This window comes from Xiphophorus hellerii, chromosome 20 (assembly GCF_003331165.1).
Source record: "Xiphophorus hellerii strain 12219 chromosome 20, Xiphophorus_hellerii-4.1, whole genome shotgun sequence".
NCBI lineage: Eukaryota > Metazoa > Chordata > Actinopteri > Cyprinodontiformes > Poeciliidae > Xiphophorus > Xiphophorus hellerii.
Window position 1 is genome coordinate 12,618,797 of NC_045691.1, and position 13,430 is coordinate 12,632,226.

At 35.8% G+C, this 13,430-nt stretch overlaps 1 protein-coding gene across 1 annotated transcript in view; it reads left to right on the top strand.

The window, feature by feature from the left end:
- atp2b2 (ATPase plasma membrane Ca2+ transporting 2) overlaps window positions 1-13,430 on the top strand; it is a 78,316-nt gene that overhangs the window by 21,224 nt on the left and 43,662 nt on the right. Inside the window, 3 exon segments of the mRNA XM_032550488.1 lie at window positions 6,963-7,163; window positions 9,191-9,448; window positions 9,745-9,870. Of these exon segments, the coding sequence (XP_032406379.1) occupies window positions 6,963-7,163; window positions 9,191-9,448; window positions 9,745-9,870 (585 nt within the window).

Sequence of the window (13,430 nt, forward strand, 5' to 3'; positions counted from 1 at the left end):
GATGACTGTGTCAGACTGCCTGCAGTACAGAGGAAGCAGGAGAGGCTAAAGCCAGCTCTTGCAGCTGAGCTGAAGAGCGTTGTCGCCATAAAAGTTTCCAACAACACAGAAAAAGAGTTGCTAGATTTACCACTAGTTGTTTTGAAAACCAGGACTAGAGGAATCTGGAAAAATCAATAAATATAGCAACAAAGTAGATAAGTTGACAAAAGTACTTCTTTTGTCCTGATCATAGCCCCACTCAGCTCATCCACTCATCCCCACTCTCGTTTATGTCTCTTGGCTAAGCCTTCTCTTCTGAAATGTTTTTCTTAATTTGCCGGGGTCAGGGTTTAGTTTCCCAAGGGGTGTTAGTTACACTTTCACATCTGTTTGTCCTCTGTTTAAAAAAATATTTTAAAAATTCTATAGCAAAACCTAAGTGTTACCACCCACAGTACATTTATAATGTGACTCTGTGTCACAAACTACACTGTCACTTTGCTCTCCATTAACGTTCAAAAAGGGCTGCCCTCTGGCAGAGAAATGATTTATTCATGTATGTTGTGTTCATATGAGTTCATGTGTCCAAGTGACTCAGTGACTCATCATGAAATTACTTGTTTGTTTCCATACAATACGGTATATTTGCTTGAATCTTTGGCCTTTGTGACTGTGACCGCTCAATGCCCAGCGGTCAAATACTGCATGAGTTGGTGTGGTGACAACAACTGACATCAACTCGTCCCAAAGAGAAATGACCTTCTGCCACAGAGTGGAGGATTGTGCTGAAGTTTATCCTTAATCATTAAAATAAAGCAAAAAATTGGCAAGAAAATTCTTTATATAAATGCCTATGCATGGTCCTCAAAAACAGAGAAATTTGTTCTCTTTCTTACACATTGCCAGTACATAAGGTTGTCATTTTACTAGAATTCCTTGTTTGGGGGTTCTTGCAGGTTCTTCTTGACACACATTCTAAACAGAACTTTTTTCCTGTGTGGTCCCGAGTACAAATTTTATTGTGGGATTACTTCCCGACAGTTCTGCACTGGAGTTCTTGAGAACTGCGAAAATTTATGGCGAGACACAAAACTTTGATCTTGTTCTTTCCACCTTCAGTAAAGGAACTATTGTCTCTTTTCTTGTGAAGTATGTAGGGGTAGGGCATTTATCATATTGTATATTGTGTTAAACTTCTTATCATGACAAGACTTTTCATTGTCACAGTCAATAGTTTGACTATTTTCCTCCACTGTTTATTCAATTAAAGCATCAGTATTCATCTGAAAACACAGTTACAGTGTGCACTTTAGTGATCACATATTCAGACAATCACCAACTGCAACACCACACATTGATGTGTAGGACGAAGGACCTTGCGGGCATTGTGGAGCACCAAGCAGGTACCCTCCATGATCTGGCTCTTTTGGGGTCCTGCTGCTGTTGTGGGCTGGTACCTGACCAATGTGCTAGGGGGCTCTTTCTGGGGGGTTTTCCCTGCTTTGTGCTGTGCTGCCTTGTAGCCAGAGGTCCTGAGCCCCTGAAGGGACTGGGTCCTAAGTTTGACCTGCACAGTGGGAGATAGTGGTGTGGCTGCTCTTGGGTTGATACCTTGTCTGTCTGCCTGAGGCTGCTTGTTACCTTTAGAGCCAGATTCACCTGTCACTTGTGGCTTTTGGGTGCTGAGTCTTGCAGGCTTTATACCATTCTCACTATTGTGCACCTCCAGGTGACAAACTGGCTCACATATACCCACACAAAACAAACACTTATTTTTACACATACACTCATCCACCCAGGCCTACACACCCATGCACCGACTCACAAATAATCCAAGTGGGTGAAGGTCATACAAGCACATGTTTCTATTACATCAGTCTGGCCTGCTGGATCCATACTTGATATAATAGTCAATCATGCAATTTGAATTATGTCTTGAAATATCCTAGCGCATCTAAACTAGCTTTTTTAAATGGGATGCCTGAAATTCAAAAAAAATACATTTAAAAATGCTAGACAGACAAGGCAAGAGTAAATATAAACCTTAATGATGTTACAGTGAAAAATGATAATTTTATAACAAATATTCATGAAGTAATCAAATCAGAAATAAAATTTTAATCCAAGGAACAGAGATTTTGACTGCCAATTTCTTGCAGGGAATATAAATGTGACCAGGAAATTAAGTAAAAAGAACAAAAAAATATGGCTAGAGAAAGAAATAAAACAAGAATAAGCTGACTCAAGAACACAAATAGCCAGGATAAAATTCAATAAATTAATATAATAAGATCAAGACTAATGTAATAGCTTGTTGTAGAGTGCCTGAGCTGATCATTTTTATGTAACCAAGAGAATCAAACAGACCCTAAACTTGGCCAAAAAATAACAATAAAAAAAAAACTAAGACCATTCCCAAATCTGAAAGATCAGAATTAGTTGAGACACAGAAGTGAGAATTTTTTTTGGTGTATTTTGGAGTTAACAAGACATTTCAGAAATATTTATGAGCAGTTAATAATTTGTATTATTTTTTTTTTTTTTTACTAAATTAAATATTTTGTATATTTTTCCTGATAACCGTGCTGCTGATGGAAATTGAAATATCACCACATCACTTCAGTCTTTTCTGTGTTTTTCTGCATGTGCACATATGCCCACACATTCCCTTTCACCAAAAATGGACACACAAAACCGGCACTTACTTACATATTCACACATTCTCCAAGGTTCAGAGTCGTGGGTATTTCTGTTCTCTGAGTGGGATGCGTAGTGTTTCCATGGAGATCTATTTTTAGCCCCTGACAAAAAAAGGGCAACTGTTAAAATATGCCATCATATTCCCTCTGAATTAAAAAGATCCCATTTTGCCTCATGCAAGCATGAAGGCATAAAGTTTTGTCTGAAAATAGGATACTAGGGAGGCTGCCTTTGTCAATGCAGATTTAGATAATACTCTGCTGGGTTTTTAAGAACAATTTTGTAGCTAGACAGAAATCTTACCAAAATGGGGGAGAATAAAGACCAATAAGTGTTGTGTAAGAAAATTATTTAAAGGATTTAAGTGTGCTCTTCTCCGTTACATGATGTTACGCCATATTTTATGCAAAACTGGAACAAAAAGTCAATAATGAACAAAAATAATTATTGAAAAAATAAATAATAAAAAGTATTTCAGAAATGCAATATTATGATGTAAATCTTTGAGGCATGTTTCAGACATCTTGTTTAAAATCTATACCAGACAGAATGAAGGCAGTTCTAAAAGTAACTAGATACTATGTCCTACTATATGTTACATATTAGTCATGCATTTTAATCACCCCTACGTATGTGTTTTGTAGTTACTGTTAGTAGCATTTAAGCATCTATAGTTGTATTTGTAGTTGTATTTTCTTTATTCTAACAGTTTTAGTGGACATCAGTAAAACATAATTCTTTTAATTAAGCATTACTGAACAATATTTCAGAGTCAAACATCACACAGTAGTAATTAAAGAAAAAGTAGAAAACTGAATTCAAAATCCAGTTGCTTGTGGAATTTGATTTTCTTAAAATGTGCTTAAATCCACAAGCCTACAAGTGTACTCAAATATGGAGAAATGCATTGCTGATTGAAGAAAGTTACACAAGTACAGCACTTGTATTTTATTATTTATTGCTATTGTTTTACAGCAAAAATGTTTTTTTCTTTGTTCTCTTGTATGTAGTTCGAATATTGGTAAGAAACTCCAAACTGCAACACAGTGAAGCATAATATATGATGAATAATGATTACCACATAGATTGCTTTATAGAGCGACAGCATCAACTATGTATTTCAGTATATATGTATTTTAATTCAAAGTTACCCTTCAATTAAGGTTTAGTTAAATACTGATATTTCTATCACTCTTTACCACTAAGAGTGAATGTTTGTGAATGTGGTAGAAAAGGAAAGAAATCTATCTAGAAGTTGTATTTGATGTCTTCTAGACAGAACTAAAAAATGGCAGGGGCTTTGAAAAAATGCACCCTAATATCTGTAATCATTATATGTGCCTGTGCACGGATATTCACAAACATTACTTGTCTGTCATCTATGCGTTTCTGTGCATGCACTGTGTATGCATGCACTATGTGTGTGTATCTGACCAATGGTAATTGGCAAATATAAGAGCTCAGATGTTATCATGTGATAGTGTAAGCAACCACAGGCATGCTGGCGCAGCTCTCTTACACACAAAACAGCTCAAGTAGCTAGTCACGACTCACAGACCCAGCCATACACGCACATGCATTCACACAGAGATGTTTACATGTTATGTAAAGAAGGCTTCTGTGGAGATCAATGGAAGAGCATGCCAGGTCGTCTCATAAAAATAATTACAAGTGAATAGCTAATGATCCTATTTATTGACTGATCTATTTGTAACCAGCACAACATAGGAGGAAATATCCTTCTTTCTGTCTACTGTGAGCCATGTTAACATTTCTTTCTTTAATGTTCCTGTTCTTTTTCAACATCCTTTTCCACGTTTGATTTACTGAAGCACCGGTTATTTTCTGCACCGGTCATTTTCTCACCTGTCGTATGCATTTAGATGTGAACGTTGTCAAGCAGCAGCGATGTTATCAGGTGCAATCCCGGGCCAATCCTGGGAGACCCTGTGACGCACTATGCATGACATAAGGCAGCCGTAACATGCATTGTTGTGTGGGAGAAAGAGAGAGAGAGAGCTCCTGTGAATACTTGCCATGCTTTTGTGTGGAGTCAGCAGCAAGACAATGATTTAGCACTGAAAAACAACATTAATTATGTTAGCTACAGATAAGAGTCCAACTTGGTATTGCAACTTAATATAATATTCAGAGATTTCTCGATGTAAATATAGTTTGCAGTGATAGACTGTACAATATGTTTTAACCTTCAGTCCTTCAATATTTTTTTCTTGTACTCTGTAAGGCCAGAATGTCCAATTGTTAAATAAAATAGCTCTTATATCTGATTATTTCTTATGTGTTTTAATAACTAACTGAACAGAGTCGTGGGTCTTTCTGTCATCATTTGGTAATTTTGTCTCAACCAATATATCCTTTATGCTAGGACAAACTGTGTTTAGCCATACTTATGTTGTTACGTTAACATAGCACTGCTCAGTCATCTGCTCAAACCCCATCTGTCTTATTTGCTTACTGAACAATTTGAACACTTCAATGTTTTCATGAGGTGTTTGTAGGAGTTGACAGATGTAGTTATCTGCCCAAATATGAGTGAGACAATGTACACCATGTAACAATGTAACAATTGCATTGGTTTTAGAGTTTTGGAACCAATGCAATTGTTTTGATGTGGGTTCTAGTGCAATTATTGTGTTCACACACAGAAATGGACCACACCAAGTGGGACAATGCGCCAGAATTTATTTTAAACAAACTAACAACCCAAGTGCAAAAAACCATTTTCAAACTATATATCCATCAAACTAATGGCATGAAGTGATGTGAATTGTTTTTTACAATTGACATATATTCAAGAAATCATTTGAATAGAAAATATTCAAAAGCAATACGCTATGCCCTTATCTAAAGGACTCTAGTGAACCATCAATTAGAGCCTTTATCCACAAATGGAGAAATGTTCTGCATTGTTCTACATTCTACATGTTCTACATTTTCTCCATTTCTCCATTTGTGGAGAAAATGTGGATATCATGCTATCACATGATAACATCTGAGCCAATGTGGAACAAATGGAGAAAATGTTTTTTCTCCATTTGGAGTGTGAGTTCTACACTCCATACCAGGAGTAGTAGAACTCATTTGCCTCAGTTAAGGCCGGAGTTCATTATTCAACAATATGAAAGATTGTATCTTTAGAAAAGTTCCCAGGCAAAAACTACTGATCAAACAGGACACAGCAGTCAGTCTTGTATTTGCCTAAAACCAGCTTTATTTTCTCTGTTGATTACCTGTTGAGTTCTTTCTTGAATGCTGTTGCAGTGGACATTCGTTAGTCTGTTATTACCGGTTAAAGTTTGTTGGTAAAGATGTTCACCCTCTGGATTATTTTTCCAGTGTTAAATTTGCATCACAAATCTACTCCTTTTGCTCAAACTGCTTAGTAAAGTCATACAGCCAACACATGGAACCTTTTTCAGAACTATCACCAAATTCTTGCTTGCTTTATCAACTATAGTTTATTCAACCACAGTTGACTTTACAGGTTAAAGAAATGGAAACCATTACTGTACTGTATATAAAGACTGCACTTCAAGGTTTTATGATTAATGGCAACTAATTAAATACATGCTCAACTAGTAACAAAGGACATTCAGAATGAGAATGTCAATTATGTGCACCAATAGATTACTATTATAAAATTACTCCTAAATAACTGATAACTGTCCAGATTATGTTAAAGGTAGATACAATTTTTCATTAAAACAGTGTTTGATTATATTAACTTGTCCATAAATTCTCAACTGTAAAAACCAGTCACTGGTCCTGCCAAACTATACTTTTAAGTCAATGCTGAGCTCATATGAAAAGAAAATCCCTGAACTGCTTTCTAAACATAAATTGTGCCTTAAGCCAGCATGAAGCGCTTCACATTAACATACTAAAGATATTTATGCACAATAGATCACAGTGTATGAGGAAGTGGATAAGGTCAAAGCATAAAGGCCCTTATCGCTTGAGCTGAATTATATAAGGAATGCAGAAATCCGTGGCCCACCATGACTCAATCTGGTAATTAGAGTTGGTGTGTTTGTGGCAGGGGAGGGGCTGGAAAGGGGTAAAAGAGTGCAAAAGAATAATGCCTGGAAATTAAAATCAAGAGAAATGATTGAGAGTACATTTGTCTGGGATCAACATGTTTACCAGCGACAGTGTCAGGAAATTAAATTACAGCTAAGCATTTAGATATTTATTATGTTTCTTTTTTCATTAAATGAATGTCCCCACCTATGCTCACAGCCATTGTGTTCCCTTTTCAGGTCTTGCAGGTGTTCAGACGGACCTGGACAAAAGAAGAGAACTATTTGGTAAAAACCTGATACCTCCAAAAAAGCCAAAAACATTTCTACAGCTGGTATGGGAAGCACTGCAGGATGTCACCCTCATCATCCTGGAGATCGCTGCTCTAATATCCCTGGGCCTCTCCTTCTACCACCCTCCCGGGCAGACCGGTGGAGATGGTGAGTTACCCAGCTGCTGTGGCATCTCCTCCTGTGAGGCTTGCTCCCAGTTGGTTTAAAATTAGAGAAACACACATCATTAGTTCTGATGCTCTCAGTGTTGCAGGGAATTTAACCGATGACTCACTACCAGTAATCATGACTGATACACTCTCAACCACATTTGTGTAAACTCTCTTTTTAACAGGCGAGGCAGGTCCTAGTTTGTTTGTCACCTGCCTTAAGAGGTCAAGTGACTCATCAAGCACACATCTAATTTTTCTGCCCACAAGTGTGAGCATTTGTGCACATTATGACTGTATTAAATGCATGTTAGAAAGGTACTGGAAAGGTTAATGAAGTTTTGAGTGGAGAAATAACCTTGAGCTCCCAGGACCCATACATCAGCTCTGTGAGCCATGAAACAGGAAATGAAGACAGAGACAGTAAAGAGTTGCTGAGTCAGCTGCATCAGTCATCGCCTCTTTCGTTATCACAGTAATGGACTTCATTTCCCTGCCCAGGGGTTCAGTCATCATTTTAAGGGATTTACAAGCTTAGATGAAGCTGAAAATGCCAAAGAGAAGATATGTTATTACCTCAGCCTTTGTGGTAGGTCTTAAGTTCATGACAAATATTCCTGTTTATTGAATCACTAGTTTGATTAAGAACTTGTATGAAGACAGAACTGGATAAGCCATTTCTTCTTCCTGCTCCCTTTGGAAACACCTTGATTTACAGAATATTTTGCTGGAAGTGTTCTGTTGTTACAAATGTTTTTCCATCTGTATTTGTTTTGTACACATTTTTTCAAATTATCTGAAGTAATTTGAATATTTTTTGAGAGGATGCTGTTTAGTTTCTTTGTAATTGTGAGTATCAAGTAAAAGATGGAAAAATAGCATTTTTAAATTCCATAAAATACCTAAAAAAAGAAAACTGAAGTAAATATCTTGGTTTAGTATATTGGATTGTGTATTGCTTCACTTCTCCACAGAGAACTGCTGAAGACATCACATTTCTAATATTTCTACCTATCTAAGTATTACATATAGTTATATTAGTAGAATAGAACACAAATGTTGTGACTTAACCAGGTACTTTCAATCGCTTAAAAGAAAACTAGATCTGTACCAATTCGTTTTTTAGTAATAATAATTATATTAACATTTTGTTTTTCAAAACTAAAGGATGCTGAACAAACTAATTAAAAACATCACAATAAACTAGCAAACCATCAACAAATTACATAAATTGGGCTGATGCCAACAGGTTGCCAATCCATCACAAGGCAACACAAAAAGACACAGGACAATCATATCCTTAGTCTCCATCTAAATGGTTTCTTGCTTCTTTGTGTTTCTTTTGACCTATTTTTTTTTAATCTGTTCAAAATATTTTAAAAAGCTAATGTTGAGTGTTTAATTTTATTTGAAGGCATATAGAGCAGCATTAACCAGAAACGCTAATGTCCATTATGATCTACAGTATGCTAACCTTTGATAACTGTATTCAGGACTGTGCATAAAGATCACACACTGTTCTGATGACTATAGTGCAGTGATCAAGCTAGACAGAATGAACTCATCTAGTTTGAAGAAAAGAAAAAAAAATATTCCAGGAGAGTCTTAAGGGATTTATTGTTTTGGCTTTTTTTGTTTGTTTCTTTTGGTCCAGAGTACAATGGCTCCTTGAGTATTACATGAACAAGCACAAAGAGTACTGGGAATAGGCCTTGTTTCATTCCCCTCGTCTACCAGTGTGCAGCCAGTAGAATGCAGAGCCTCATTTGAAGTAGGGCATATGAGGCAATGAGATGATGATTCTCATGGGGCTATTTCAGCCAGAGTTTGTTTTAATTCTGTACTTGCCTATTGTGTAGCACAGTTCTTAAATGTAGGATTTGCACACTTTGACAGGTAACAGAAATAATCAATATCAACCCTTTCAGCTATAGTAACAATCTGAACAAGCAGGTCAAATCTGATTGTTGATGAATGCCCAAGATGAATATGTTATTTATGTCTTGCTTCTTTTTTGTTTTTCAGCATGCGGTGCAGCAGCCGGTGGAGTGGAGGATGAGGGTGAGGCAGATGCAGGCTGGATCGAGGGTGCTGCCATCCTCTTGTCCGTAGTGTGTGTAGTTCTGGTGACAGCCTTCAACGACTGGTCGAAGGAGAAGCAGTTCCGTGGACTGCAGAGCCGCATCGAGCAGGAGCAGAAGTTTCAGGTGGTCCGTGGAAGCCAGGTCATACAGCTGCCTGTTGCCGACATTGTAGTTGGGGACATTGCACAGATTAAATACGGTGAGATGGTCCTCAGCTTTAGCCATTTAACACCTTAAATATGTTTGAAAATTATCTAATTTTCCCACCTGCTGCCTCTTGTTTTAAAAACTAAAATAGAGTTTATCTCATTTCTAGAACAGGATTAAAGCCATAAAGTGTTTTTCACGTTGACAAATTTACAGATTTAGGCTTGAATTGAATAATGACTTAATAGCAGATAGATATATAGAGAAAGCAAAAATAATATTACTTCATCTCTAGTTCCATTGTATACAAACAATATTTAATACTTTAAAACATTTTTTGCTTTGCAGGTGATCTGCTTCCTGCTGATGGAGTGTTGATCCAGGGCAATGACTTAAAAATTGATGAGTCATCGCTGACTGGAGAATCCGATCACGTCAAGAAGTCCGCAGACAAGGACCCCATGTTGTTATCTGGTATGTTAGTAACTTTTACTAGATAGTATCAGGCAGAACATACACTACACTTGACAAATATTTATTCTGAAAAATGTACAATGGTTTTGTAATTTTCAGTCAGTAGGCCTGTGTAAATTTGCCACTCATCACAGGAGCCAAACATATACATAAAATAGATTGGGTTATAGACTAATCTAACACTGAGAAATTACACTCTAAAAAATTAGACACATCTTGATCCTTTGAAAAGTGCCTCCTTACTTTGTTGGAGGGGTTTTTTAGTACCTCCATGTTTCCAGCTGTCAAAAAGAGTTTATTTAAGGGGAATTGGTCTATAAAGTGATGTCATATGAAGTCAGTTACTTCACTAAATCTAATAGACTGATCAAGAAACCTAGTCCTGTCAGGAAGACTGTCACGCCTTAATGAAAGGTATAGGCCAAGCTGCTGTGAAATTAGTTTGTGGTTTAATATTACCTTCAAACAAAGCAAAAACAAATAACTAAACTTGTTCTTTCCAGACTAAATCAAAAGATAAGGATTGTGTTTAAGCATTTTTTCTGTTTGTAGGAACCCTTTTTATATGTGCATCATAGATATATTGGAGGAATAATTATATGATCACCTGCAGACTTTCTTAGTTTCAAGGAAGTGAGCATTCACTAATATTTCATCTGTTTGCATGTCATTGAATGACATTTTTATTTTATTCCAAAAGCCAAACATTTATTAATACTTGGTGGAGAAATCTATATTTTATTGGAATGATGATATCCAGTGTGAAATATGCCTGTATTTTTCTTTTCTCTTTTTCCTCATCTCTTCTTTCATCACGGTGTGACCTTTAGCATTTTGAGCGATGCCTTTGTGTCTGGCATGAAGATCTGCTGCTGTGAGACTCTGCCAAACTGACTCAGTACTGTTTACATTAGAGTGTAAAATGCAAGCGTCTAACACTTGGAATATAGATGTACTTTGCGGTATGAATATTGGACATGCTGATGTTGCTTGATGATATAGTCATTGTGCAGCCCTACTGAGTACTACTGTAAAATGTTTCTAGTTGTTGCTCTCTAGGTTTATAAGAATTTTGGTCCTCTCCTCTGAAGGAATTGTCCAAAGTTATTTTGGTTACCTCGCTATTGCTTGGCAGCTTAAAGCTCCATGTTTATCCAAAGTTATTTATGTAGAACAGAACTCTAAAAGCTGCCTAAGTTACCCAGAGACCTTGATTTATTGTTCATTCTGGAGTTTTCATTTTGTTGCATTGATGGTGTGTTTTAGGTCAGTGTTATTTAAAAAGACATATGACTCATCTTCAGTTTGCTTTCTGAGAGAAAATATTTTACATTAAATTATTTTCTAATCAGCTTAAATCATAATGTTTCCACCCCCATACTTTACTCTGTTGATGTTGGTCTGATGAAAACACTACTTTAAATCAATCAGATACTGCAAATGAGTCTTAAAACAGACCTGGACATGTGGCTCCTTCAGTGTTTTACCAGTGATGTACTTGGTGAGGTTTAGATTAACCTGTCTTTGTATGATTGACAAGCTCCTCTTGTATAGTTGATTTTAAGGTTTAAAATCCGATTTTAAACCATATAACAGAATTTTACAAGGAGCTCCATACTGTGGCAAATCATGGTCATTTTAGATTTTTCTATTGTCTTAAAAACTACCAAGAGGCGTCACTGTCTCACTAATCTTCTTGCTTAACCCAATAGACCATTGCATTCTTGTGGTGATTTGTCTGTCTTGCCGCTAACATCGCTTTACAGCTCTTTGCTCTTTCTCATGATGGTGCAGAGCCAGAAGTAGAAAAAGATACAATCAGTATTTTCTGGCTATGTTGTAAGCCTTATTTCACTCAAAGACATGCAATCAAATTTGTGTTTTTCATATTTTGATAAATAGTTATATTCTGGTTTATATACGGCCTCTCTCCTTTTTAATTAAACTACTATAACATTTGGGACAGTTTTATTTCTTTTCATGTGAAAGAACTGACAATTCATCAGATTATCAAATAATGATTTCCCCTCTCTAATTATTCAAGTATTTATTGAGGTTTAAAATGATGCAATTTTTTTCTAATGTGAAAGTTAATTTAAATCACCGTCAGGCCTGATCCATTAAGTTTCTTTATGGATTAGTAGGTAATTAATGTTTTTCTTTTTCTTTTTTTATCCACCCTAAAATAAAAATCCATAGAAGATTATGGTAGAAATATCATACAAAATATTGTTTTGTTATTCTTTACCTCTAACTTAGTATTATAATACTTCAAGCAGCCCTCACCATAATTTACGGATGTATGTTTCTTTTTACAGTTCATTAGCCTTAATTATCACTGTACAGAAGATGTGCAACGGCATTGGTAACTTTCTCGTTGGTGCATAAGTATTCTAAGTAATAAGAAAATTAGATAAATAGTATGAAACCAAGAATATCACGGACAACAAAAATGTGGGCTGATCTGGTATCACGTTAAACTTTTTTTTCTTTGGTTAATTAGCTGTGTGCCTTTTTGCTGGCTGCTTTAATTAGCCTCAGACTCACCCACATCAACTTCGTCTCACGAAGGTTAATGGATTTGTGTGTGTAGGTACAGTGTGTGTAAAGGTGCCACCACTCCACAGAAGCTAATGTAGTTTGCAGTCGACACATATCTGTATCTGGCACATTTATTCACTCTTGCTTTGAAATATTTAATGTAGATTAGCTTCTTTAATAAGGACATTTAACATTTTTCTGATTCATATCTTTCTGTGAATTTAATATCTTTCTGCTTCACATAATTTATTAGTTTACTGTAACAGCACTGATTTAAGTATTTGTAAAAAACAAATCTCTAAAAGGTTTTTTTTTATTATTTCCAAGAAGCTTTTAAAACACAATCACTTTGTAATGATGTCAAAAAGGCATATTTCAAAACCTTTAAATGTTCAATTATTGGTAGTGCTGAAAACTGTTAGATTTGGATTTAAACTATAGGACTTTTACTGATTTGAGTGTTTTCTTTATTTTTTATTTTGAAGTTTTAAATATATCCTAACGCTTAAGGGATTCAAAGTTTAAGAACATACTGTGAATAAGTGTATCCTCCCTTAAATATTCCTGTTTTTATTTATGTTTTGTCAAACTTAAATGTTTTAGATCATTATACAAATTAGAATTTTGAACAAAACCCATTTTTTTCAGAAAAAAAACTATCCAAACCAACTTTGGCCTGTGTGGGAAAAATAATTCCCCTTAAACCTGGTTGTTCCACCTTTAATCACAACAACTGCCATGAATCATTTGCAATAACTAGAAATTAGTTGTTATGCTGCTGGGATGAATTTCCAGTCCCCTCTTTTTAGCATAATTATTTTTAACTCTGACATCAGAGGGTTTTTGAACGTGAATGCCCTGTTTAAGGTTAAGCAAAAGTATCTCATTCAGATTTAAGTAGGCCACTCCAAATCCTTCATTATCTTTCTTTTTTTTATTGCTGGAAATTCTCTTTTAAGATTTTCTGCTAGAGACGAGTAATCATGATAACACTAGCTGTCTGTGTCCTGAAGCAATAA